Source organism: Labrus mixtus, chromosome 16 (genome assembly GCF_963584025.1).
Source record: "Labrus mixtus chromosome 16, fLabMix1.1, whole genome shotgun sequence".
In the NCBI taxonomy this organism is placed as follows: Eukaryota; Metazoa; Chordata; class Actinopteri; order Labriformes; family Labridae; genus Labrus; species Labrus mixtus.
The window spans coordinates 15,340,328-15,365,854 of NC_083627.1; the positions used below are offsets into that span (position 1 = coordinate 15,340,328).

Genomic DNA, 25,527 nt, shown 5'->3' on the forward strand with positions numbered 1-25,527 from the left:
GTGAAACGTTGATAAGATGGAAACGGACGGTGGATTTATCGTGTTGGGTGGTGGAAATTAATGGTTTTTATGGTTGCACAAAAGGAATCCCATGCAAAAAAAAAAAAAGGAGGTATAGGGAGAAACAAACAAATGGCAACCAAGAAAATGGAAAATTGATGTAAGGAAGAAAAATGGAATCAGACATAATGACAGAAATCAACAAAAAAAAATTGGCAAAAATGTTCTCATGCGTGGTCATCGGAAGACATAGAAGGAAATGAAATGACAAAGACAAGGTCAACAAAGGTAATGCGAAAAGGAAAAGAAGAAAAGAGAAACAAATGTTAGGTTGTTATTAAGAAAAATGTAGTTGATCAGTTAGAAGCCTAATTGTTATAAACAATTATTTAAGAGAAGTGTTTTCTTCTGTTTGACCAGCTGCATTTTTTTTTTTTTTTTTTAGCAAAGATGCTGATATGCGTTTAGATTTCTAGCAGTTTAAGACTCCACCATCTTGTTTTCCGCTCAGTTCAGTTCCTCTTGCAGTTGTGCATTTTCACAGCCTGCATAGGCTCGGAGGGCACGACCATCTGCGCTACTCTTCTGCACACTGCCAGCTTAGCTCTGGGGGAGTGCTTTGGGGAAACCAGGGTTGTGTGGACCCTGAGGCATCTCACCTTCTTTTCAGGTGGCAGCCTCCAATTAGAGTCCTTGACCCTCTGGAGGTCCTGAAACTTGACCCTGACGTCCTCTATGTTGAGCTGCAGCAGATCCCAGAAGCCTGCCAGGTCCTGAGAGGTGGGCTGGGGGTACGCTGATGGGTCCTGGGCAGGCAGGGAAATATGTCATACGCAGTGATCATTGAGAAAGTACTATCCAGGCATGCATTAACAAGAAAACCATAACTCAATCTGCAGCTGTGTTTTTGCAGACAAGCTAATTTTGCCTTAAGCGATACTGAATCTCGGCTAAATCATGCACCGTATGTAATGATTTATGTCATGATTTTTCATCCATTGCACAAACTCACCACACTTTGTTGGCAGAGGCGGAAGAACTGCTGGACTTTCTGAGACATGAGCATCTGTGCACTGCCAACTGCGTTTCGAATCAACTCAAGAACTAGAGAGAAACAGCACGTAAGTACTTTTAGAGATCCAATAATTACTCTAAATCACTAAACTTTATCTGCAATCCTTTTTGACGCTCGCGAACTCACCCTCCTCTGGCAGTTCGTTTTCCTCTGCCTCCCTCTCCATGTTCTGGCACCATCCCTCCATCCTCTCCACCTCGGTCTGCAGGAGACGTAGGAAGAACTCTCCGTCTCTCATGCAGGGCGAGGCTCGGCCTGAGTCCGGTAGGCTCCGGGGGCCCTCGAGGGACGGCGTCCCTGCCCAAGCTCGCTCAGAGGTGATGGGTAGGGGGGAGTGGGAACGTGGAGGCAAGTGTGGGTGCTGGTGGGGCCGTGGGTCTGCTGTGCAGGTGTCCGTGGTGTATCCACTCTGGATAAAGTCCTGCAGCAAACACAAAATATTGCTTGAAACACGGTAATGGACCAAAGTCTGTTGCCTCTCAACTGGAAGGTCAGGGGTCCAGTGTGTCCTTGGAGAAGACGCTTAACTCCCAGTTGCGTCGCTACTTTGTCAATGGCATATGAATGTGTTGGATACGTTCATTCTGATGACCACTTTACATAGCAACCTCTGCCACCAGTATGTGAATGGGTCGGTGTTACCTGGGGTGTAAAAGCACTTTGAGTAGTCAAACTGTCAAACAGACTAGAAAAACACTTTACCAGCTCAATTCAGGTCCATTAACCATTAAATATGGCTCTAATCTTGGCTGCCCTGCGCCTACATGGGGACATTTATGGAACTATGATTTGGTTGATGGAGAGATTCCAGGTCACTTCCAGAGTAGTGCAGATGTCCCCTTTAGGAAAGGCACCAAACAGCTCAGGCGCACTCCCTGTGTTAAATCCCCACTCTGATATATCTCCATTAAAGCGGGGTACACACTACAAGATAATCTGGCTGATTTTGGGCCCAATTCTCCACTTTCGGCCAAAGTCAGCAAAGGCCAGACTATCTGATGGATCCAAAGCTCTTGCCTGATCTTGCCAGATTCTCCTTTGGTGTAAGGGGGTGTTAAGAATGATTTTTAACCTCCCCTATCTGCTCGGAAGGCAATCAGGTCTGCCCAGATTTGAAATCGTAATATTCAAAATTTACGATCAGAAATCCTGTTGTCTGGGAAGAACACCAAGTACGGCCGAGCACGGACTCTCTGAATTGTCACGTGGAACAGAACAATAGTCCAATAGGGAAGCAAGCTGACTGAAGCAGGAGCACAACAAATATTACCATGGCAACAACAGCAAACACAAAGCATAAAGTTAGATGGCTGTCATATATTCAGGACCAACTTGTTGATTTGTGGCACAACACAAGTTGTTTTTACAACGTGTCCTGTAAGACAAACCACAATCCAACTGACAAGGAAAGGAGTTGGACCTAAATGTTTTGGATCTACCTGATTACACATTTTGATAGTCAAGACTCTGGTTGTTGGTGAATGAATCGGTTAGTGTGTGGTGTGCTGAGTTGGCCGTCTCGTTGCACACCCCACACTGTTAAACTGGCTTGATTTGTCGTCATGTGTGGGGTCTCTCACATTTTCAAAATTGTTTAAGATTTTAAAAATCTTTTAGTTTGTGCCAGGCCTAATGCAAGTCCATAGATACCTGTTTGTGCATGTGTGTAATTCTCGCCTATGATGGTGAGAAGCATGTCTCTCAATAACTGAGTGTAAGCCAGAATTGAATAAAGTATGTCAAATGAGATGGTATTGTTCTTCTCATGCCAAAAAGTTGTTCATGAAAATCTCATAAAAATGTCAAACCAAAGAAACCCAAAGAGTTTTTGACCAATTATGGCTCAATGGAGCAGTTTATTCAGCCAGCTGTCTGCTCTGTTTGTATCATATGACGTGTTTTGTCACACACATTATTTTTCCAGGGTTCACGCTCATGCATTGTTTCTTAGTTTGATCAGAAACATGGTAAGACGTGTATGTGAGGGCACTCACTCTTTCTGCTCAGTGAGATTGGTGAGAATCAACTCACTGCAGTCATGTGTGTGTGTGTGTGTGTGTGTGTGTGTGTGTGACTGATTGGTTTTGATTAAGCTCAGGTGTGGGGACTTTATATATACTCTGAGTCTCCATTGCTCTGTGCTGATTCATTATCTCACCTTGAGAGGTAGTGAGAGGTTCTCCCTGTGGTTTCTCTAGTTGTCTGTGTCCGTGTGTGTGTGTATATTAAAACACCAACAAATAACTTTCTGTGTATTAGTTTTCCATTGCCAGTCTCTCATAGTATAACTGCTAGGCAGCAGTGGTTTAGTTAATTATTTATTTAGCTCAGAAAGCATGTTTTGGCTCTCTACAATTTCTTAGTTTTTCTCCCCTCTCCAATCTATCGCTTGCCATTTTTGTGTTTGTCCTTCCAGGATAACTTTGCGACACCCCTGGACCCGCACCAGTGTCCCACTCCCACCAGAGAAAGCAAGGGCTACAAAGTTTAGAGAAAATTCACCACCAGACTGGAAAACTCATACGGGAGAACAAAATGTACTTCAGACCTTTTGACTGATATGAATTGATCACAATGCAGTTTGGTTGTCACACTGAGAATACTACCTGTCATCAAAGCCTGAGCGGACAAGTATACCACATCAGTGCAGACCTACCTCCCTGTAGGCCCACTGTCCTTGTGTGTGGACAGTGCGCTGACACTCTGCGTACTGGCTAGCTGACTCCGGCTCTGAAGAGTGCCTTTGGAAGGAACAGCCAAACTGCAGACTCTTGTCTTGTGTTGGCACTGCGATGCTGAGCCCTGGGAAGCCCTCTGGGTCCAGGTCGGCCTGCACGCTCGCTGTCACACTGTTGGAGCGCTTGAAACGAGCCCGTCTGCGAAACAGGGTGTCACAGCAGGCCTTTAGCCATCCGGTCGCACAGAGTATCACATTTTCTTCCTTACATTTAGTACACAATCCTATTGGAGCAGGGATATTCATGCTGTCACTGCAGTCACTACTACTCACGCGGCTGTGATAAGCCCCGCTAAATCCTCTGGCATATGACGCACCAGTGTGTGCAAATGTCATGTCGATGGACACAGCGATGAGTGTTTACTCTATAACAAGTTAGTCCCCCACCTCCCCCATCTGTCTTAGCTGTCTGATGAGGTGTGAGGTGTGAGTCAGTTTTTTTTCTTCCTGTCCTCGCCCTACTGTTTTCTCCGCAGACGTTGATGATTGCAGAAGATCGGGGGGACATTGTTAACAGGTGCATGTTCACACACTGCTGGTGGTTCGGTAGAATACGATTTGTGTGAATCTGACCAGTAAGCAAAGCCGGATGTAATTAGGAGAAGGGCTTTGCAGTAGCCATGGTTACAGTCGAAAAACACATTCTTGGGAAAAAAAACAAAAAAAAACTGTTACTGAGTTCAAGCTGTGATGTCTGATGAAATGTTAAATGAAATAATAGGATCTAGCCTAGAAATCAACTCTAGGTGGCTGCACTGTTGGATGCCCAGGAGATGAAGGCTTTTCAAAATTATATATTAATATTATTCACATAATTTTCTGTGCAAAGCCCAAAGGTCTTGATGAAGCCACATGTTTTTGGGGCAAAGATAAAGTGGCAAACAAACACGCATCTTATTTTGCAATTTTATCTCCCTAATTAAGCCAAGTTAAATGTCAGGCAAAATAACAGTTAAAGTTGGGACGACATTTCAAAGATAAATACTTCTACTTCTTCATCTTCTTCCATGACTTGGTTTTTTACCTTTTGTCATCCTCCACTTGGACTCCTATAGAGTGGACCTCTGTGAGTGCTTTGCCCTCTGCGTCTGAATCTGACAGAGTCTCTGAGCTGTCCACCTAAATAGAAGAAATCACAAAGAACCACCGTAAGAGCACAGAGGTATTCTGATACACATCCTATACACACTATACATAGCTAGAATTAAAGAAAAAGTTAGACAGTTTGAGGGCTTAGATTTGAAGAGAGTGGGACTGCCATGAAGGTGCAAACAACAAAAGGCCAGCAGTGTGGTTTACCTTTGCATAGACAGCGCCATGTCCAGTGCTCACTTATCAACATAATTAACCTTGATTATTAAACGTTATAAGTGTTGTCAGGCAGATTATTCAACTTTAAGGAGGGGCAGGTAAGCTCAACTCAACTTTATTTGTCCCCGAAGGGCGATTGGTTTTGCGGCAAGGCAGAAGAAAACAAAAAAAAACTAGTACATCCAACAAGCCAACACGGTAAAAATGCAAGATGCACTGAATAGATCAGCCTTCAAGAAATAACCGAGATCACTCGAGAATCATTTACCGATTTCCCTCCGGGATTGATAGAGTATTTCTGATTCTGATTCTGATCATTTGATTGAGGCTCTTAGCAGCTTACATTAAAATGAAGTGCAAAATGGAATATAAACAGCTCACTGTTAAATATACAGCACTGGTAATAAGATCTAAAAATAAATGCACATTCCAACACAGTCAGATACATACTGTGCAATACAAAACCACAATAAGATCAGCCTGAATACATAAGAGAGTAACTGCAGACAATGTTTCCAACAGAAACTGACCAAAGAGACACAGCCGAGATCAGACACAAACTGAAACACAGTAACAGCATCAGCATCACTGAGCAGCACAACTATCCCCCACATCACTTTTGAAAGTGATGTTTTGGCCTTTTCACTGAGGTTTCCATACCAGCAGATCACACAAAAAACTGATTCAGTATAGGATCTATAAAACATAGTCATAAGAGATCTGTCAACATTACATTTAGCCATTTCACAGAGGCAGAAGGGAGGTTGCTGGATTTTTTTGCAAATGACTTCAGTGTTGGGATTAAAGCTCAGTTTATCATCAGTCAAACTTCCCAGATACTCATGATTTGACCACTTCCACCGCCGTTCCGTTAATGGTAGTGGTCTGAGGAGCAGGGGGCTTGCACCTGAAGTCTATGATCAGGTCCTTAGTCTTAGACACATTCAATTGCAGGTACTAAAAACAGTGGGAAAAGCTGTCTCTGTCAAATACTACCACCACTGTAAAGCTCATTTATTAACCCCTTATCAGGCTTTGGGCTTTTTGGGCCTTTAATGGAGAGATAGGAGAGTCGGAAATTAGGGAGATAGAGTAGAGAATGACATGCGAGAAAGAAGCCACAGGTCGGATTCGAACCTGGGCCACCTGCTTGAGGGACTACAGCCTCCATACATGGGGTGCGCGCACCAACCACTGCGCCACCAGCGCCCCACAACTACGTAGTAATTTTAATATTATTTGGCAACATGTAAAATGTATTTCAGTACGGAACTTTTATTTTAAGAGTTGGCTAGCTTGGCTGTGATGTCACTTTGAGTGTGAATAGAACGAAGCATGCGGTTTCAGACACAGCCCATAAAAGAGAGAAATCTTCCTGCACCTGCACGGCTATGGACGGCCTCCACTTTCTCGCACCACGCCCGTCGTCCTGCCCCCCAGCTTTACTCAGCACCATGCTGTTCTGAGGCAGAGACGTGGACTTCCCCAGGCTGCCGCCAGCCCTGCCGTCCCTCTCCCTGGCCGGCCTTGGTGGTCCCTCCAATAGACTGTCAGCCGAGCTGCTGTGCTTGGCCCTCACTCCGATCCCCTGACCCCCTGCGTAGGGTACCAGCTCCCGGGAACCCCTGACCCCGTCAAGGCTCTCTGCGGAGTTACTGTGCTGTCTTGAGCGTCCAGGGCCGGTGGAGGTGTAGTATCCTCCCCTGGATGAGCGACCTGAGGGGCCGTCGGAGCTGCCCAGGTCCACTGAGTTGCTGTGCTGCTTAGGGCGCCCGGGGCCTGAACTTGAGACCAACGGCCCGCTGCTCTGGAAGTAGGCATCCTGGGTGGACTCGGTGCTACTCTGGGCTCGTACCGAGAGTGAAGACTTGGACATGCGAGGAGGGAGTGGGGGAGGAGCACCTTTACGATAAGGAAAGACTGAAGTGTCAGAAGAGCAGGAGAAAGGAAGACAGAGGCATAGTGGACTGTTAAAAGCGAAATGGTCACTACAAGAGCAGGGATCAGGGGAAGGGGATACTTACAAAAGGGACAGACTGTTAGTAGAAAGTGAAAGCGAAACAGTAAAAGAGGGAAATTTGTTGATAGCGAGAGATACAGAGAGAAAGACAGAAAACATAAAAATCATTACAAAATAATGCAAATGAAATATGTAACAGAAATATTCATAAATAAGACTCAATAGCACTTCTTATTTTCACAAAAAAAAAATCAGCTTTTACTTTAAATTTCACTGAAACCCAGGGAGCAAAATGATGGAGTGAAGACAGACACGACAGAAGTGAAAAAAAAAAAACTCTTCCCCTGAGCGAACTAAACTCTGCGTCTTAAGAAGATAAAGCAATTTCCTGAGAGAAATATTAAAATGAGAAGCGCAGATCCTGTCTCTTCCTTATCCCTCTGAGCTTCTTTCATCTGTACGTATATATACACTCACATACACACAGATTATCTTAGGAGAAAAAAAAGGATCAACTTTTAATGCCTTTCTTTCCAATCAACATCACCAGAAAGTAGCTCTGTCACAATGTATAACGGCCCTGGTCTAGAAGTTATTAGCTCCAGTTTGGGAGAATGGATGTATGAAGGCTGATGTACGTTTGAGTTGTGTGCACTTGGGTGTGTCGTTTGATGCATGTGGACGCTTTACAGGATTTAGAACCATCATGGAAATATGCTGTTTTAAGCTAGGACACTGGAGTGGCTCTGCAGTGCACAGTAGTACTGCAGGTGTTTAAAAGGCTTGAGTAGTAGAGTGCAAAGACAAAGCAAACAAAAAAAGGAACAGTAAATGCAAGAAACCCCCCCCCCCCACAAGATTTAGGTAAAGAGGAGATTAGAGGACACAAGAGTGAGACTTAACCAGAAAATAACAAACTGTTGTCAGCGTGACAGAGGCAGCTGGAGACACTGAGCCATCGTCATAATCATGAGCACTCTGCGCCTAATACGGAGTCTCAGAAACCAGCGAGCACACAAGGGATGATGATGGGAGAGATGAGATATGGAGGAAAGCTAGAGAACAAAGAGCATTCAAAATAACACGACGCACCAACAGCAATGGTGTAAGCTTATAGCATACACAGACACACACATATATATATATACGAACACAAAGACAGAGCTGCAGAGGAGCAGAGGGCTTTGGTGGAAACAGTCAGATCACAGAGATTGAAGGGAAATGGAAGGGAAAAAAAAAGTTTAGAAATGAAAAATGGATGCTCTCAGTGCAATGCAGCTCTGACACTGACAAGTTGACAGGATGTGTGTGTGTGTGTGTGTGTAAGTTCATAAACATGCTTTGTCGAGGTACGCAAACAAAAGCTGTCATGAAATTCCTTTCCCCCTGCTGTCCTGCTGTGTCTCCCACCACCATGACACTGCAAATGAGAAAACCACACATTGTTTTGTCTCTCTCTCTCTCTCTCACGCTCACACACACACACATACACACACAAACCGTAGACACTCACCGGCCCCGCTCTTAATGCTTCCCTGGGGGCCCGACATGGAGAAGACAGAGAGGCAGTCGTCGTCCTGGGAGCAGCCGGCCTGGATGGCGCGGACGTAGCTGTGGCTGCGAGTGCGGAACACGCCTGGAAGATCCAGAGCCTCCACGGCTTGAGACTCCACCTCCCCGAACATGGTCTCGCAGACCGCCTCAAACTGACGGTTCAGCGTGTCGCCCAACTAGAAGATCAGAGAGAAGGTGAGAGGAACACAATACCGTAGAAAGACCTAATTAATGCAACTAAACACCTTTTTTTTTTTTGTTACCTGTGAGCTGGTCAGAGAGCGGGTGTAGCTACGGGAACGGGTGTGGGTTTTTGGTGTAGTCCGGCTGTTTGGGTAGGAGTCTGTACACTGCTTACATGAGTACCTGAAGTAAGCAAATAATACATTATTGTGGTGGTTAAAACTTTTTTTGTCTGCTATATCAAAATGATTATAATATATGCTTAAAATAATGTTTTTGTTTTTTTATTTCCTAGATTTTTTGGGGGGGGAACGACATGCGGGAAAGGAGCCACAGGTCGGACTCGACCCTGGGCCACCCGCCTGGAGGACTACAGCCTCCATACATGGGGTTCGCACACTAACCACTGCGCCACCAAGGCCCCCAAAAATAATGGTTATTAATCATAAACTATGTTGTGTTACACATGACAGGTTCAACTATATACTCTGTTTTCCAATGTATGTTAAGAATAAAAAAACCTTTTCTCTGGATATATTACAGTAGATGAGGGGGTAATATGTTACAGCATGGAAGGAGGAGCCAAAAAAGTGTTTGAGGCTAGAAAGAATTGGCTAAAACTGGATGAAACCAGATCTGTTATAGTTAAGTTTTCTTTTTGAGTATCAACTCACAGGACTCAATTGGAGCTTCTGCAATGTGTAGACACAACTGCCAGATGATACCGTCCAGAGATATGGGACATATCCATCCAATCGCAAAACAGTTACAGTCCAGAAATGTCTTTGAGTCAATACTGTCAATCGATAAAATATTGTCAATATTTATTTCTATTCAGGTCCTTTGTTCTCGTATCAGCAGTCCAGATTCATCTTTTGGTCTGTCACAACTTAACTGCATGATCACGTGGATACTTTGTCCCTCCGAATGGATCACAATCTTCAGTCGTGCTATTTTGGTCCCGTTCATAACATTCAGCAACACACAGAACACCAACAGCTATCACACGACATGTCACTGAGTCATGTTCCCTGCCAGCTGGAGTCCATTTGAATGTTGCATCCCCACTTTGAATGGGAAAAACTGACAAGATTCATTTTTTAAAATCCTATTTGAAATCATTATGAACAGTGAAGTGAATGTGTTTTCCATGATTTCTACAAAGAATTGTAGTTAATGTGAAAACCCAGAGTCCAATAACAAACCACCAGTTCCAGTATATTCCCTGAATGTATGCACTGCTGTCTCCTTTTCTGTAATTGATATATGACTGTGCTGTGTTGGTAAATAAGTCAATATTATCTCTGGTATGATCATTTGAATGCTATTGAGGGGCACTCTAATGATGTTACATCATTTTGTTCAGCCTTTAAACACCTATATAATATCCTCCTGATGATGTCATCAGGGTTTCTCAGCATTTCTCTAATGTATGTCTGCTAACGTCAAGTGATCTAGTTATGTTGTGAGAAATAGAGATATTTTTCCCCAAATTTGTATCCATAGGGAAAAAGGGAAGAGTGAAGGTGTTTTTGCTCTTGGCGTTTCACATTTTAGCTGCCTGGAGTGCCTCGGGTTATTGCAAGTGTTTTCTGAACACGTTGAGGGGAATACAACTTTAACTCAGATGAGCACCAAACATCATTAGCACTTCTTTCCCAATTCCAAATCGGATGAATTGAGGCGTGCCTTCTGTGATGAAATTATGATTTAGAGTTGTTTGGAAATAACAATAATTGAGGAAATGCTGGTGACTATTGCTAGATTTACCCAACAATGATTTGAGTTATCATGATTTGAACAGAAAACAGGCAAATGAGCTACTTCAGATTTCAGTTAAATTGGTTAAGGCAAAGTGATTCTGTTTATGCATTATAATGGAAAACACATTTAAGTTTAACCCCAGAACCCGTATGTAGATACTGAGAACAGTAATGTATTATTAGCCGCTTCAATCAAACCTCTATATACTGTCAAATTAACGTGAGGGGATTCTCATGATAATAGCATTAGTAACCATGGGTTACACAAGCAAGTTGCCTTTTTTTACATTGTACATTGGGCAGTGCACTAAAGTATCTAATACAGATTCACATAAATGTATCGAAATGCAATGCTTAATTACGGTGTTGTCTTCCGGTACAAATAAATTGTAAATTAGTTTTTTGGGGATACATAGACCTATAGGATTTTTTCCTAGTTATATAAAAAACATACGCGAATCGGTTAACATTGTCTTTGTGTTATATTATCATATGACACTTTTTGGAATAAATCATCAGTTTAAAGGAATAATGTGTGACTTTTTGATCCAGAAGATGTCGCCCTTGAGCACCAGCATGAAACCAAAACAAACTGCTGTTTGGCAACACCGCCGATATTCTGAAGCCTCCGCTCTCCTCCAGCGGCACACCTCCAACCCGTCTCCACTTGTGTATGCACGAAGGATTTATGAATCAGAACGCACCAAATTTAAATATCATTAAGTGCAAGCTGCAGAAACAGTTTTCTTTTGCTCAAGCTCCAATTGCCTGTGGCCTGCAAATGTTGTGTTAGCAGGCTAATGTTAGCACACTTTGGTTAACTCATAGCTCATATTGCACATGAATTGACATGGAATGGCACGTGATATCCAAATAAGCAGTGAGTAGGTTATTATTAGTTATTAGTTATTATATACAAGTTATTTTTCTTTTCTCTAGTTCTCGACAACATCTTTTATAGGTGCGTGTAAACATGATGTAAACACAGCTCTGACAACAGTGCAGCTGGAGGGACTCACACTTCTCACTCATTGTAAACAGTCATGATTCAGAGAGACATTTACAGAGAATATACTTGCTTTCTGTGTAAAATGTCACACGTTCTTCCTTTTAAGGCAGGTATGAATAAACAGATTTGTAACTTACAGAAAAAAGACTGCTTTTGAATGAAACATACATTTTTTGTGTGTATATATGTGTATAATAATGAGTAATCTTGATAAAGCTATCTTTCACGGTCCAGTATTGCCCACTTGTATTTTTTTGGTCAAGTCTACCAGCATTTATATTTACACAAAATGTGTGACATTAGACCTTTGATCCATGCTGATAGACCGTCTGAAGGCGTCCCTCTGTGCTATCAGGGTTGATTTAGGAGAGGCTTTTGGACTGGTGTCTGAGTCAGCGCTGTCATCGTCGCCCATGGCCTTGATGTAGCTGCCGCTCCTCATGCGACGACACGGAATCTCCCCTCCGCTACCGTCGTTACCACCGCCATATCCACCGCCCCAGTCTTCTGAGGGGACCTGAGACACAATCACAAAAACATTCACAGAGTCCTGATTAGTATAGGTAGCACCATAAGGCTAACTTTGCAACTGCATCATTCAGTACATTCAGTATTAGTGCACAACCATGTAGTACATGGTTAACATCATTGTAGTAAGAATTGAATGGGTTAGAATGTGTTAAAAGTAAGTTTGCATTCTTCCTCTACATCTACCGTTAAGGAAAAAGAAATAACTCCCAATGTGAATGAATTAGTGTTCAGATATTGAGATGTTTCTCTCAATATCCAGGACTTCTCAAAATAGAAATATGTTTCATCTACGAAAAATATTTCATACCACCAACAGAAGGAGAGAGGGATGAATCAGACACACAGTCATGGCACACGTGCACCCCAAAACAAACATACCAGCGTTGAAAGCTCAAGCATGCTCATGTACACTTTGAAAGCAATCACACAAACGCGCGCACACACCCGCTCACACACACATGCACATGTTTGCATACAAGAAAGATAATGTAAAAGAAAAAGAGAAAGGGACAAAGGGACTTACAGAAAGAGAGAAACTCTGACAGCTGGAGAAACACTGACACAGAGAAGGAAAAACAGCGTAAGCTAAAAGCCAACAGACGGAGAGCAAATAAAACAACACACACACAGGAGGCCAGGTAGAAAAGCATGATGGACGGACTCACAAAAATGTAGGCAGACAGATGCACAGGTTGTCAAAAAAAAAAAAGTCAGACAGAAAGCAGTGAGACAGCAGAGCAGACAAATGAGAGTCTGATGAGAAAACAATATGACATAGGAACAGAGTCGAGATAAGGAGCTAAGGAGGTGGACAGCGTGTAGATGGTTGACAAGGCGAAATGAAAAAAAAAAAGATGGACACGTTCCCACTTTGGCTGTCATGTAAAATGTATGAATTTCATGATAAGGTCAGAAGGCTTTCAAAGCTTTCATATATTTAATAAAAATGCTGTTGTCAACTTGTTTAAAAAAACTGTGTGATGTTCCATGATTTTTCAGATTTGATCACTCTGGCTTTCCCTGCCTGAAAAAACTCTTATTTGCGTTGGTTTTAAAAAAAAATCCATAATTTGTGGGGAGCCTGACCATTGAAATAACAGCAAGCCAGATAACAGTCAACCTACTGACACAAAATGGCCTCAAAAACATTTATATTATTACTACCAAAGATTATAGCTGTGGTGAACATGGGAATTAGCATTTAGCATGTAGCTTAAACCACAGACGGCGAGCGACATTATCGGCATGTTTTATTTCTAGCCACCTGATAGATGTTTGCCCAACTCCAACAAGTCCAACAATTTGATTTATCGAGTTCCTTATGGTGTTAAATTGTGCTTGGCAGGTAGTGCAGTGTTGGATTCTGTAATGGTTTTTTTTTTGTGTGTGCTGAAAATAAGGCGATGCCTGCGAGCCTAGTCACCAGTACTGAACTCTTGCTCAGCCCCACCCCCAACCCCAGCATCCACTGGTAGGCTCAGACTCGGGGGTTTAAGATATCATCCCATCACTCCTCAGATGTCTGCATGTAAATTAAAACTACGAAGATGCTTTACATTCCTGTGTAGTTAACAGAAACTGTAGTTAGTTGATTTTCATATAGGCCTGTAAGTTGACGCTTCTCCTTATGCATAGTCACTGAATCTAACGTACACATGAAAAATATATGCACGGCTGCAGATTACATTTTTTTGCAGGAAAAGATACCAATACTTGTACAAAGAGCGGCCATATTGTGGAGGAGCACTCTGTATAATGAGTAAATATTTGTGTTCATGAGTGTACATCCCACCTCTTTTCCAGTGAAGATGAAAGCTTCACAGCATTTTTGCAAATCCTGTGAGGTGTGTAGTCCCACACTAGAGCGAAATCAAATGAAAACACCTACACACACACACACACACCGACATACACACACATAGCCAAGGCCCCAGGGTTTAGCATCCAGTTGAGTGTGTGTTTTTAAGGTCATCACTTAAAAGATCATTCAGCCTAATCTCCCGATCCCCATTGGCCTTCCACTATCTCGCTCATTTTCTCCTACTGCTCTTTTTTCTCCCCGTCTTGCTTTGCCCCTTGGCTACCATCACCTCTTTATCTCCTTTCTATCCCTTAGCCAGCTTTGCTATCTCTGCATCCCTCTACCTTGCTCTTTAACCCCCTCGATCTTTGTCTAGGGCTCCCTCGCTTTTTCTGTCTTCATTTCACTCTCGCTATATTTCCTTTTTTTTTTAACATTCCTTATCTTACAAACTCAGGCCAAGAGGGAAAGGGTAAGGGAATAGAAAGTGCTAGGTTCTGATGCAGCACATTGTGATTGCTGTTGACGCAAGGGGAGGAAACCTAGCATGTCTCTTTGCCTCTGACCATGATAGTTCAGACTTGTAAAGCTTCACCTTCACCTTGGCTAATGTTTTGGTTTTATCTTTGAGCTGCTTCCTTTTTTGTGCTATATTGTTGCAAACTAATGTGATGCCACAAAGTAGACTTGCCAGTTAGCTTAGCCATACTGTTTATGTTAATGTTACAAAATGCTAATTAGTAGCTTTAAGGAAAATGCACTCTATTTCAATGGCTTCTCTTTTGTTCTTCAACAGAATCACAATGTTTACATGTGCAAAAAATACAAAATCATGACTTTGTTACTTTAAAAAAAAATATCTGTGACTTTTAGGGTGGACAGAGTCAGACAAGGAAAAAAATAATGGCTCCCATCTTTCTTCAGCTTGTCTTGTAGCCTACTATGAATACTATAATTGTCTTTGTTAGGCTATGTTTGTGTGAACTCTGTTGCTCTGTTTGTCCTTCTTCCTGCTTCCCCCTCTATCCCACTTTCCAAGCCAAACAGTTTCGGCACATGGCTTTTCAACATCAGTCTGGTTTTGCTCGGGGTTTAAAAGGGGGTCTTCCGGAGACTCTTCGGTATCAGCCGCCGTGCTGGAAATGATGTCTTCTAATTACTCTCAGTCAACGTAGCGTCAGCCTGAGAGCGGGAGAGTTCGGTTTTAAGCCTTAAGACACACTCTTACGTCGCGTCCATGCACCTGTCAATCATGTCAGCTATGCGCCTAACTATTGATAACACATATTGTTCCTAAAATCATAACGGGATGTTTAAAATAAATTCAGCCCCTGTACTGTGTGTGCCAGTGATGACAATAACTAATTGGACTTATTTCGTTTTTTGGGCTGTAAACATGATATTTTATGCAGTAAAAATAGCTTTTTTTTGGCTGTGGTGTGTATGCTCTTGGGCTCCTGAAGATAGCCTCAAGCGGACACTGACTTTGTAGCTTATTTTGAGTCATTTTAGTAAGATACAGACATAACACCTGGGATTTCTTCATAATAAAGGCTGTCAACATGTGTACCCGCGTGCTCGTGCATGAACTGTACCGTGCCGAAGCACACCTCTCCGAAGCGTGCCAGGGCCAAGGGAGTGTAAGTGCTTGAGCACGGATCGGAGCACTCACACTATAAACGAACTGGACTTTAGGGGTGAAGCGTGCTTGGGCACGGTATGGATTGCCTAGTGTGAGTGGGCCCTTAGAGAATGTGGAGTTTGGTAATCCTCCACTGAGGGTTCATCACCTACACAGACTCTGTGTTAAATAAAGTCCACTGTTAGTAAATCAAATATTTCTATCTGTTAGCTGTAGAACGTTTGATTTATTTCATGCTCTGGCTTCACTTTTTTGTCATTTTTGTCATGAGCTTGGAGCTGTTGCTTTAATATGGCGCCTGTGCTATTGTATGCCCAGAGGTCTAGTAATGTGGAAGAGACCTGAACAGCTCTGTATCTGCAAGCTACAGGAAGCTCCTGCTCTGAACCAAGGATCAATCTGGCCGACTGCAGCATATCTAACCTCAGCACAAAATTCACTCGACATGCTATCTCCCCCATTCTCACAAAACTGCAAGTGACACTGGAGAACATACAACAGCTGCAATGGGCAAGGTGTCCTAAAGGTGTGAATGTGGTGGAAGCCTCAGGCACAGAGGCAATTTTTGCTGGGATTGTACTTTGAAAACACTAACACACACACACACACACACACACACACACACACACACACACACAATCGTGCTCTCTCAGTCTCTTCTATCAGCAGACCTCAGCTGTGTCTAAAGGATGAGAGTTGGAAAAACACCAGGGACTCCTGTGGCTACCTGCTGTTTCCGTAGAAACATAGCCTGCATGACAGCTCCACCTCTGCACAGCTGGAGATCTGTGCAGGTGTGTTTATGTGTGTGCGCACTTTCAGCTGATTTTTCTTTTCAGTACACTGTAACAGCCTCTAGCTTTTCATTTTACGCAATTCATGTGTCCAAATGAGAGCAGGCCAAACAGAAAAATTGCAGGTGTTGCTTTTGGAGGAATACCATGGGGACATGAACTGAGAGACGGACTGCTGAGAAAGTCATTAAATATCTCTGTGTGGTTGACCATAATCGTTTTCAATTTCAATTCAACTTAAATTCAAAGGCTTTATTTGTGTGAAAGTTACAGAAACACTATTGCAAAAACATCAAAGCAGAGAAAATGTTTTCTTGTTCAGTTAATGGGGTCCCTCAGGTGATCATTTAAATTGTTGAAGCCTGTGGTGATTTTTTTTGCTCCACGTCTTTATTTTTTTCGCCTTTCTTAAAAAGATTTCTTAGTATCTCAAATACAGTGCGTTTGCTTTAGGGTTTCATTTTTCCAAAATGCTAAAAAAAAGCTTTTTGTTCTTTAAATATATCTGAACCCTGAGTTTTCACTACATTAGCTGCTTGGGCTTAATGCATGCACAGTAATCATGTGATCAAATGAATATAATCCAAAACATGAAAAAATGTTGAAAATTGATGACTAATGACGGTAACCGTAAATTATAAGAAGTGTTTTAGCATGACTTCAGATCGTACTCATGGAGATGAACCCTTGCACATACCGAAAACCTGTTATCACTGGAATTGAGTCTTGACTCCTAGAAGAAATGTTTTGATAAAGAACAAGGTGAGTGAAGGGATCATCAGAATGCTCATGCACAAAGTCCAGTGCAACGTTTTACTAGAGGTCAACACTGTTCAGCAAGCAAAGTCATCCACAAACTCTCCAGAAAGAATACCTTCCCCAAAACACGCGCACACACACTGGTTTAAACAGCAGAAGTACACTCACCTGGAGGTAATGGAAGGTCCTCTCCTTAAGCTTACTCTCAACGGGCACGAGGGCTTTCTCGTAGCTTGCCCCCCTGGTAGAAGGGTACACCTCTCTGGCCTGACTCACTGTCATGGCTGACCAGGTGCTCCTTTTCATAGAGTGGCCATGATGGCTGTGGTGTCCCCCTCCTTCACCTCCGGCCAGAGCCATAGTGGTACAGGCCATGCACTCCCCAGGCATGGGACCACCCCCGCGGTCTTTGGGCCTCTTCATGGTGAGCTCCTGGATTGCTGCATCAAGGCTCTCGTGTCCACTGGGGTACCCGCGTCTTCCGCCACTGACCAAGTAGCTGCTGTCGCTGTCAAGGTTGTCATCAGAGCTCCACCAGCCAGCCGTCCTGCTGCGGTGGCGTCTACCTGATTCATGCCGCGAGTCTCCGCTCTTGCTACGTTCTCGAGATTTGTTCCTCCTGGTAGAGCGAGACTGGTGTCCCGAGTAGTGGCCTCCTCCGTCCTCCCCTCCACTCCTGTGGCCTCCCCCTCTCTCGCCTCGGTAGTCCCCGCCCCCTCTTGTGCCATTGTACTCGCGTTTGGATGGAGCCTCCAAGGAATGGGACTTGGCGAATAGGCGCTGCACCGAGTTGACCAGGTGGCGGATCCTTGAGGGGCTTTCGCTACGTTGCTCGGCACCCCCACTCGTGGTGCGCTGGTACTGCAGGGTGTGGAAGCCATCGGGATGAAAGGGCACCTGCTTCTCAAACTGGTCCATTATGGTGGGGGGAATGCGATGCCCCTTCCCTCCATGGCTTGAGGACAGACACTCCTCGCAGGAGTCAAACGACTGTAGAGGTGGGTGCTGACTGGGGTGGGAACGGGGGAAAGTTCCCCCTCCAGAATGGCTGTGGGAGTGGGAATGGTGCCTTTCCAGCGCCAGGGCCTCAGCCGGACCTCCTGGAGGGTAAAAGTGGCCATCATGACCTTGGTAGTAGTCCCTTCCTGGGCCATCACATTCCTCAGGTGGGCAGTGGCAGGGCCCTCCTCCACCACCACCGGAGGAGTGCTGAGACATGCTACGGCTGACATGGTACCCTTTCATAGGCGCCGGGGCATGGTGGGCCGTCCGGGCCGAAAGGGGGCGCTGTGGGCGTGACAGGGCTGCACCGGTCTCACCTGGGAGGCACAAAAATAAACAGCATTCAGGTCATGTATCTTGACACCTGGTACGAATGCATTGTGTTCAAATGAATTCAAACATGAATGTTATCAAATCAATCGTCTCATTAAACAGATAACTGAGAGTTGATGAGTAAATGTGAGAAAAAAAACTTGAATTGTACTAAGGATATTCAAAAATAGATATAAACCTTAAAACAAGATTCTGGGCATGGTACAATTGTAATGAACTAACATGATGTTTTTGCACTGTGTTTCGATGTGTGAGACCAGCAGGGGATAATGGACTGGAAGGTTTAGTTGAGAAACATGAATGGGTACGACACATCAAAAAGAACAATAATTTCTAGATTCCAGATTGCTTTCTCACTTCTCACCAAGTCTTCAGCTAAAATGAAAGTGAAAGTAATATTTTTTTCTTAGTCTGATTAACATTATTTTGATTCCGTACTGCAGTTGTTACTGAACCACATACAAACAAAGCAATAATAAGCATTCATCCTGCAGGCTGCAATAAGGAGCCACACGCGGCTTCCTTCTCATTCATCTGAATGGCTGCTGTGCTGATATATCAGCAATATTAGCCTTTCATTCTTTCCCTCTCTCTGTGTCTCTTCAGTTTCTGCTCTGCTCTCCAGTTTAGCACCTCATACTCCTCTCTCCCTTTTATCGTTATATTCATCAGCCCAGCACTGCTTGCTGTCTGTCTCTCTTTCCGCCATCCATGCCCACAGGGAGCCTCTGAGCATTCACATGATTTACAGCAGAGGAAAACAATGTTTTTATTGATCACCTGCATCTTAATGCGGGGAAGAAAGAGCGGCGGCAAGCATCCAAGCATATTCACAAATGTCTCTGCTATCAATTACAGACACAATTCCCTGTTTTCAGTACCAGCTGTATGAAAAAAAATGATTCGTAATATCCAGGTGACCAGGCAGAAACCAAAGGATAAAAGTGCAGGAGAGGATTGGATCTTCTGAACAAAACAAATGCAGGAAATGAAATCAATACACCTTTCCAAGCTGCAGCAAGAATGTGAAACAATGGAAACCTTATCTCTGTTTGTGGTAGGTAAAAGTAAACAGAATGGAAACAGGATTAAGCCTTTCTTTGTATTGCCTTTCTTTCTTTTTTAGCACTGGATAACAACCAAGATTACATTTCAAATGTGGTAATCATCTATTTTATTGGACTGGCATTAATTGCTGTTGCTGTAATCACATCCTTTAATAACTGCGCTCTACATTCACATTGCTAACTATGTAATGAATGTAACGCACAAAGCCGGTTTATATGCACTCAAGTATTTCCCTTCATTTCTAGATTTGATTATATTGAGATGAAATTACTAGATGAGAGTCGGCTTTGCTGGATGAGACTCGCTGTTCCTGGGAGTGCATTTGCACTCTTGTTCACCAGCTTTCACACAGAGATGAGAGATAGGGGGATAGATGCTGGGATAATCATTAAATAGAGCGTGGCCTGTTTGGCTTGATTGGCTGAATGAGAGCTGCCACCCAGGACGCTCACCCACAGCTAGCCGTGTCATTGGTGTAGCCGTGGCAACGGGCCTTTCCAAGTCAATGTCCCACTGTGGACAGATTTCAGACAGTCGTGGCACCTGGGTGGATGGGGGCCAAGCGTCTCATTTGCACGCTTTACGGGACTGGGATGCAGTGTGTCCCCTAGCAACAGGGGCTCTCAAATGTCAGTCAACTGCTGTCATGGGAAAAGTCAACCCGAGGCCAGAAGGTGAGAGACCATTTCTGTGAATACGCCCACAACTTTTTATTTTATTCTCTTCTGAAATATAGAAAAATGCGATATTAAGTTTGTAGCTCTTTGCAAAGTTAAGTGAGATAATTCAAATTTCAGATCAAATAGAGCTCTATGACATGATTAAGGAAGATATCTTTAGCAGTGTGTGGTACTTGCATGTGTGTGTCCATGTTTATGAAGATACAGCAAAGTGAGCAGAGCTGCTCTGCCTGGAGGAGTAAATTAAAACATGTCCTGTTTATTATGAACTCTGGGGCTCTGGAGCAGGCTGCGGGCTAGGAGCTGCCAATCACAACTTCCCGCACACAAGCTCCTGAGCAGATGGATGTGTGCGCACACATCGAAAAGCCACCCATGTGCAGACAGACAGCAGAGAAGATAATAGAGATCCCTCCATCCATCGCTCCTGGTCTCCCACTCAGTCTCTCCTCCTGACCTACTTCTATCCATCATGCAGTCATGTCCCTCCCTCGTTACGCTCTCCTCCTTTCATTGTTTCATTTTTTTTTAAAGCTGTCAGTCTACTGGCTGTGTCTGTTTTGAGTTCATTACAATATTGTTTCCGTTCTTTATTTTTTTGCCATCCACTGATCCATCCGTCATCTCATTTTTTAATTTCTTACGTAATTTAGAAATTACAGTAATTTTGTATTTAACACTTTAAATAACGCCATTAGAGCTCCTTGGTTTTACTCTCTACTCCACATTCTTTTTTTATGCCACTTTATATTTTCACTCCTCTTCCCCGCCTCCCTTTTGTAGGAAAAAAATTCAGAAGCTGCTCAGTTGGGAGTTTGAGCGGTACAACATGCTGTCATTGCTTAACACTGCTCGGCATCAACTTGATGTTACAGAGGCTTCAGTCTGGAGCTCTTTCATTTTAAATATTCATGTGATCATGCCAGCTGCTCTGACCCACTTTGCTAACAGCTGAGTCTGCCCGCTCTCTGCCGTTTCGGTGAGCCATGGGTCAAAGTGTGTTTCACGGCAGTGGAATACTGGCAATTCAGCAGCTCGAATACAAGAAACGATATGTGTGTTTTCATATGTTTTCATAGCAAAGTTTTTGCCTGCCTGGAGATAGATTTGCTAAAGAAAATATCTGAAAGAAGTTCAGCAGGAAGAGAAATACCTTGAACCCAGGAGCATTCCCTCTGATAATATAATAAGAATCATGAATATTCATGAAAGCATTATAAGCCCAGGAGTAATGGTTTATGATTTTGTGAAATATAAGAGCATTGAAACCAATTTCATGTCTATAAAGTAAACATGAAACTTCAGCTAGCAGCCAACTAGCTTAACTTTGTCTAAAAACAGTCTGCAATAACTAGCGTGTCTCTATAGCCTAAAGAAAGAAAACTATAATAAAGTAAAAATAAAAACAAATGAAAAAAAAATGTTTTCGTTGCATGTGGCAGCTAAGTGCTAAGCTAAGCTAACTAGCTAGCTTCACCTTTAGCATTTAGCAGACTAGAGAGTGGCATCAATTTTTCACATCAAACCCTCTAGAAAACGAGTATATACCACACACCATCTGACTATTTCTCTGAAAAGGAGAAAATGTCATGAATGATAACTGTGACAGGGGTTTTATTTTAGGAGAAAATACTGAACTATGTTTTGGGAAAGGTGGCTACAGTCCTGGCTGTTACTGAAACAGGGTAACGCTGCAAGGCAGATGGTTGTGTGACTGAACCCTGGCTTTGTTTGACAGTAGATACAATGAACGAAGCTACAGCTTGGACAGGGTGCGATATGTTTTAAGAAAACCAGAAGGTGAACTGCACAAAGCCTTTTTAGAACTGTATAGTCAAACAATGAGAACTTTTCATTAGCCTGGGATCAGTCCATATGTGCCAGTACAGTAGACTTCAAAGATGCCATTAACTTCTGGAGCTGCACACCAATAATGGGGAACGGGACAGACAATAGTACAATATAGAAATATGAGCAAGGAAATAATAGAGGATTGGCTCAGCTGTGGGTTGGCGGGTGCTTCCTTCTTTGCAAGCCAGAAAGACGTGCATGCTGGGAAACTGGCAGAAGGAATGATTTGCGCTTCTCAGCTTTTAGCCATGAATGATCTATTTTAATTTTTCCACTGCCTTCTCTCTCACACACACACACACCATACACACTTCTTTAGCAGCCTGGTTAGCCGTGGCTAACTCATAGTGGCCCAGAAATATTGAGTGACGAGAAAGATGGGACATTTAAACAGAAAAACAACACTGGAACTGCATACCGAATGAGCCTACTGTTAAAGAAATGTAAAGGAATATGAATAAGAAAACAAAAGATAGTGGCATACTTTTTAAAATATATTTCAGGTGCATTTGGGCCTTGGTTTCGTTTTTTTTTTGCAAAGACATGCATTTGCACTCCCATGCAACCTCTGGAAATAAGATAAGGTGTTTGTGAAGGAGGAGGAGGGAAGAGCAACAGAGGAGGACAATGTAGCAGAAATGCAGCAAGAAAGTGGTGAAGTGAGGGGCAGAGGGAGTATGAGAATGAATGTGGGAGAGAGAGTGATGATGGCTACAGCACAGGGGAAATATGCTCCCATCATAAGGGCAAAAATTGAAGAGTGCCTGGGGGGTAATTTCTCTATCTTGCTCTGTGACTTTCCTCCTCCTCTTGCCCTGTTTTCCCATCTCTCATCCTTCTCATTTTCTTCTGCACAAACTGCTATATCCACCTATCCTTCTTCTCCTCCCCCCCAACCTCCATTCTTTTTTTATTTCCACGGCTCTTCTTACAAAGAGTGATTACTAGATTTTCAGATGGACTTTACCTCAAGTTCAACACATGGACTAGATGCTTTCATAAGCAATTTTTAAATTGTAAATGGAATTAAGCTTGAAGGGCTTTTCTAATCTTCTGACTACTCAAAGCTATTTTTGCACGGCAGGTCACACCTAGCCATTCACACACTGATGGCAGATGCTGCTATGTAAAGTGACCATCAGAAGTAACTAATCTCATACACATTCATAACCCGCGGGCGAGAGAGCTATAGAGAGATCAAAATATAAAAAAGACAATATGTTCAGGGATTACAATGAAATATTTGCTCTGAATGTTTCAATGACAAACCAAAACTTCTTTGAACCTTTTAAAACTCAAATTTAAAACACATTTGTTTTTTAATTTTGCAAAACTGTTTCAAGAAAAGCTCAACAATAATATTGATTTTTTTTCAAAGATTTGCAAAAGTAGTTTTATGGATTTACTGCCATGCTGACTCTCAACCTCTTTGTCAGTCGGCTGGAAAACCCCTTTTGAGCTTCTGGTAACATCCTGGTTCACATGGTTTTGAACTCCAAACCCTAACAGTGTGGACATCTAATACAGCGATCCCACTTTACGTTTCTATAAACATTGATATAATATCTCCTGATAGACCACAAATGGCAAAGAAACTACTTCCTGCACTACATTAAAGACTGTGAGTGTAAGACTTACACAGGTCTTCTTTTGAGGAAGCAATGTTCGATTATTAGACTGAGAGCAGAAGTCCTAATTTTACAATCAACCACTTCATCCTGCATAAGAGAAAGAAGGTGTTGGTCTTTGCCTCTGAGACAGACTGAAACAAAATTACAGGTAATTTCACAGTAAGTGTGTCATTTGAAAATGTAGGTTTTCAGCACTTGTGCAGGTCAAACGTGCATCTAAATGTCTACTAGATGCTCAAGACAGTTTAATTTCCAGAGCCGATACTATAGTGACACTTTATTTCAAAAGCAAACATTATCACAGAGGAAGCAAATCCTGTTTGACCAAAGATGTCACAAAGAAGGATACTAAATGGACATGATGTTTTGAGAGATTTTTCCTCCTCTAAAGTAATATGATGACTTCTCTTCTTCTATCCTCCTCTCACTTGCCTTGCAGCTTTTAAGAAAATCAATATTGTTTGGTTTAACTTAAAAGAGCTTATCTGAAATCCAGCTCAGCTGGAATCCATCACTTTGATCCGTGTGGAACATGATGAAGAAAGACATTTAGCATAAAGCTGTATGTTTATCCCACTGTGAGCAGCCTGAGAGGGCCTCTGACTGTGACTTAATGAGAAGGAAAATACCAACACCACTTAGCAGATTGCCGCTCGTTTGTAATTGGCCTAAATTTTTTCATTCTCCCTACGTCGGCTAGCCTAATAGGACATCATCAGGGGTATTAGCCGGGGGTGAACAGCGATCAGAGTAAATGAAGTAAAAGAATAGCAGGTTCATTTAAGTCATCAGATTTAAGTACTGTACTCATGCTTGGATTTTTGTCTATAACACACAGTATGTTAAGTGTCCATCACTCTTTCTTCCTTTTGGCCTTACAGCATTTTCATTTCTTGCCTTCCTCTTTCCCTAACTTCTACACATTCTTTAAGCAGACAACATGTGCTCCTCAATGAAAAGGTGTTTTTGAAAGGTTATTTCAGAGCCTTTTAGATTTGTTAACAGTGCCAAAAGCATGGACGTTCTCAACGATTAGACCTGTACCAAAAAATCCAAGTGCGATCCCGAATGATGCTTCTCTCTGTGTAAAATTATGGAGCAGGTTCTTATTGTCACCTGACCACCTCTCTGGCCACCCCCACATTCAACCCACATATAGAAGCAAAAGCGGCGCAGACAAGGATGTTCAAGACTTTGCCTAATACAGTCACAAAACATCCAATGAACCCTAAAGGGTATGCCAGGGTTATTTGTTGATGTTCGATGGGCCTCTTAATAAAGACCCATATTCTCCTGAAAAGGCTCGTTGATCTCAATATCAACACAGTGATAGTTTTCTGGATTAGAGATTTTCTGCCCTGCCGTCCACAGAGGGTTAGTGTCAGAGGGAACATTTCAAATGTGCTCACAGCGAGCACTGGCTGCCCCCACAGGGCTGTGGTCTTTCCCCTAAGTTATCTTCTCTATTTTACTAATACATTTAAGATCAATGAGAAAAATGTCACCTTATTTAAGTACACAGATGATATGGCCCTTGTTGGGCTGTTATGGAAACTTGACCCTTAGATGAAGATGCGTATTTGTCCCACACAAAGGCCCTGGAGACATGGTGTCACTCAAGCCAGCTAAAAAAATTAATGTAGCCAAGACAAAGTAATTAATTATCTGCCCTAAACTGGATCTCAAAACAGAGCCTGTTTGACTCGATGGCCATCTTGTTGAAACTGTGGAAAACCTAAAATACGTTGTCACAGTTTTGGACGGCCAGCTTAGCTTCATAGTATATTTTCCAAGAAATGCTCACAGCAACTTTATCTCCTTAGAAAACTGTGGCCTTGGTGTC

The 25,527-nt window shown here is 42.9% G+C and overlaps 1 protein-coding gene across 1 annotated transcript in view; it reads right to left on the reverse strand.

Annotated features, from left to right (window-relative positions):
- The window catches only part of dlgap3 (discs, large (Drosophila) homolog-associated protein 3), a 67,808-nt gene that overhangs the window by 4,331 nt on the left and 37,950 nt on the right, over positions 1-25,527 (reverse strand). The window contains exons 2-11 of the mRNA XM_061058957.1: positions 17,288-18,438; positions 11,898-12,109; positions 8,901-9,003; positions 8,597-8,813; positions 6,505-7,043; positions 4,837-4,931; positions 3,732-3,951; positions 1,202-1,496; positions 1,013-1,104; positions 660-806 (exon numbers count right to left, since the gene is read on the reverse strand). Coding sequence (XP_060914940.1) covers positions 660-806; positions 1,013-1,104; positions 1,202-1,496; positions 3,732-3,951; positions 4,837-4,931; positions 6,505-7,043; positions 8,597-8,813; positions 8,901-9,003; positions 11,898-12,109; positions 17,288-18,364 — 2,997 coding nt within the window. The 5' untranslated portion in view covers positions 18,365-18,438. The remainder of the gene's footprint in view (positions 1-659; positions 807-1,012; positions 1,105-1,201; positions 1,497-3,731; positions 3,952-4,836; positions 4,932-6,504; positions 7,044-8,596; positions 8,814-8,900; positions 9,004-11,897; positions 12,110-17,287; positions 18,439-25,527) is intronic.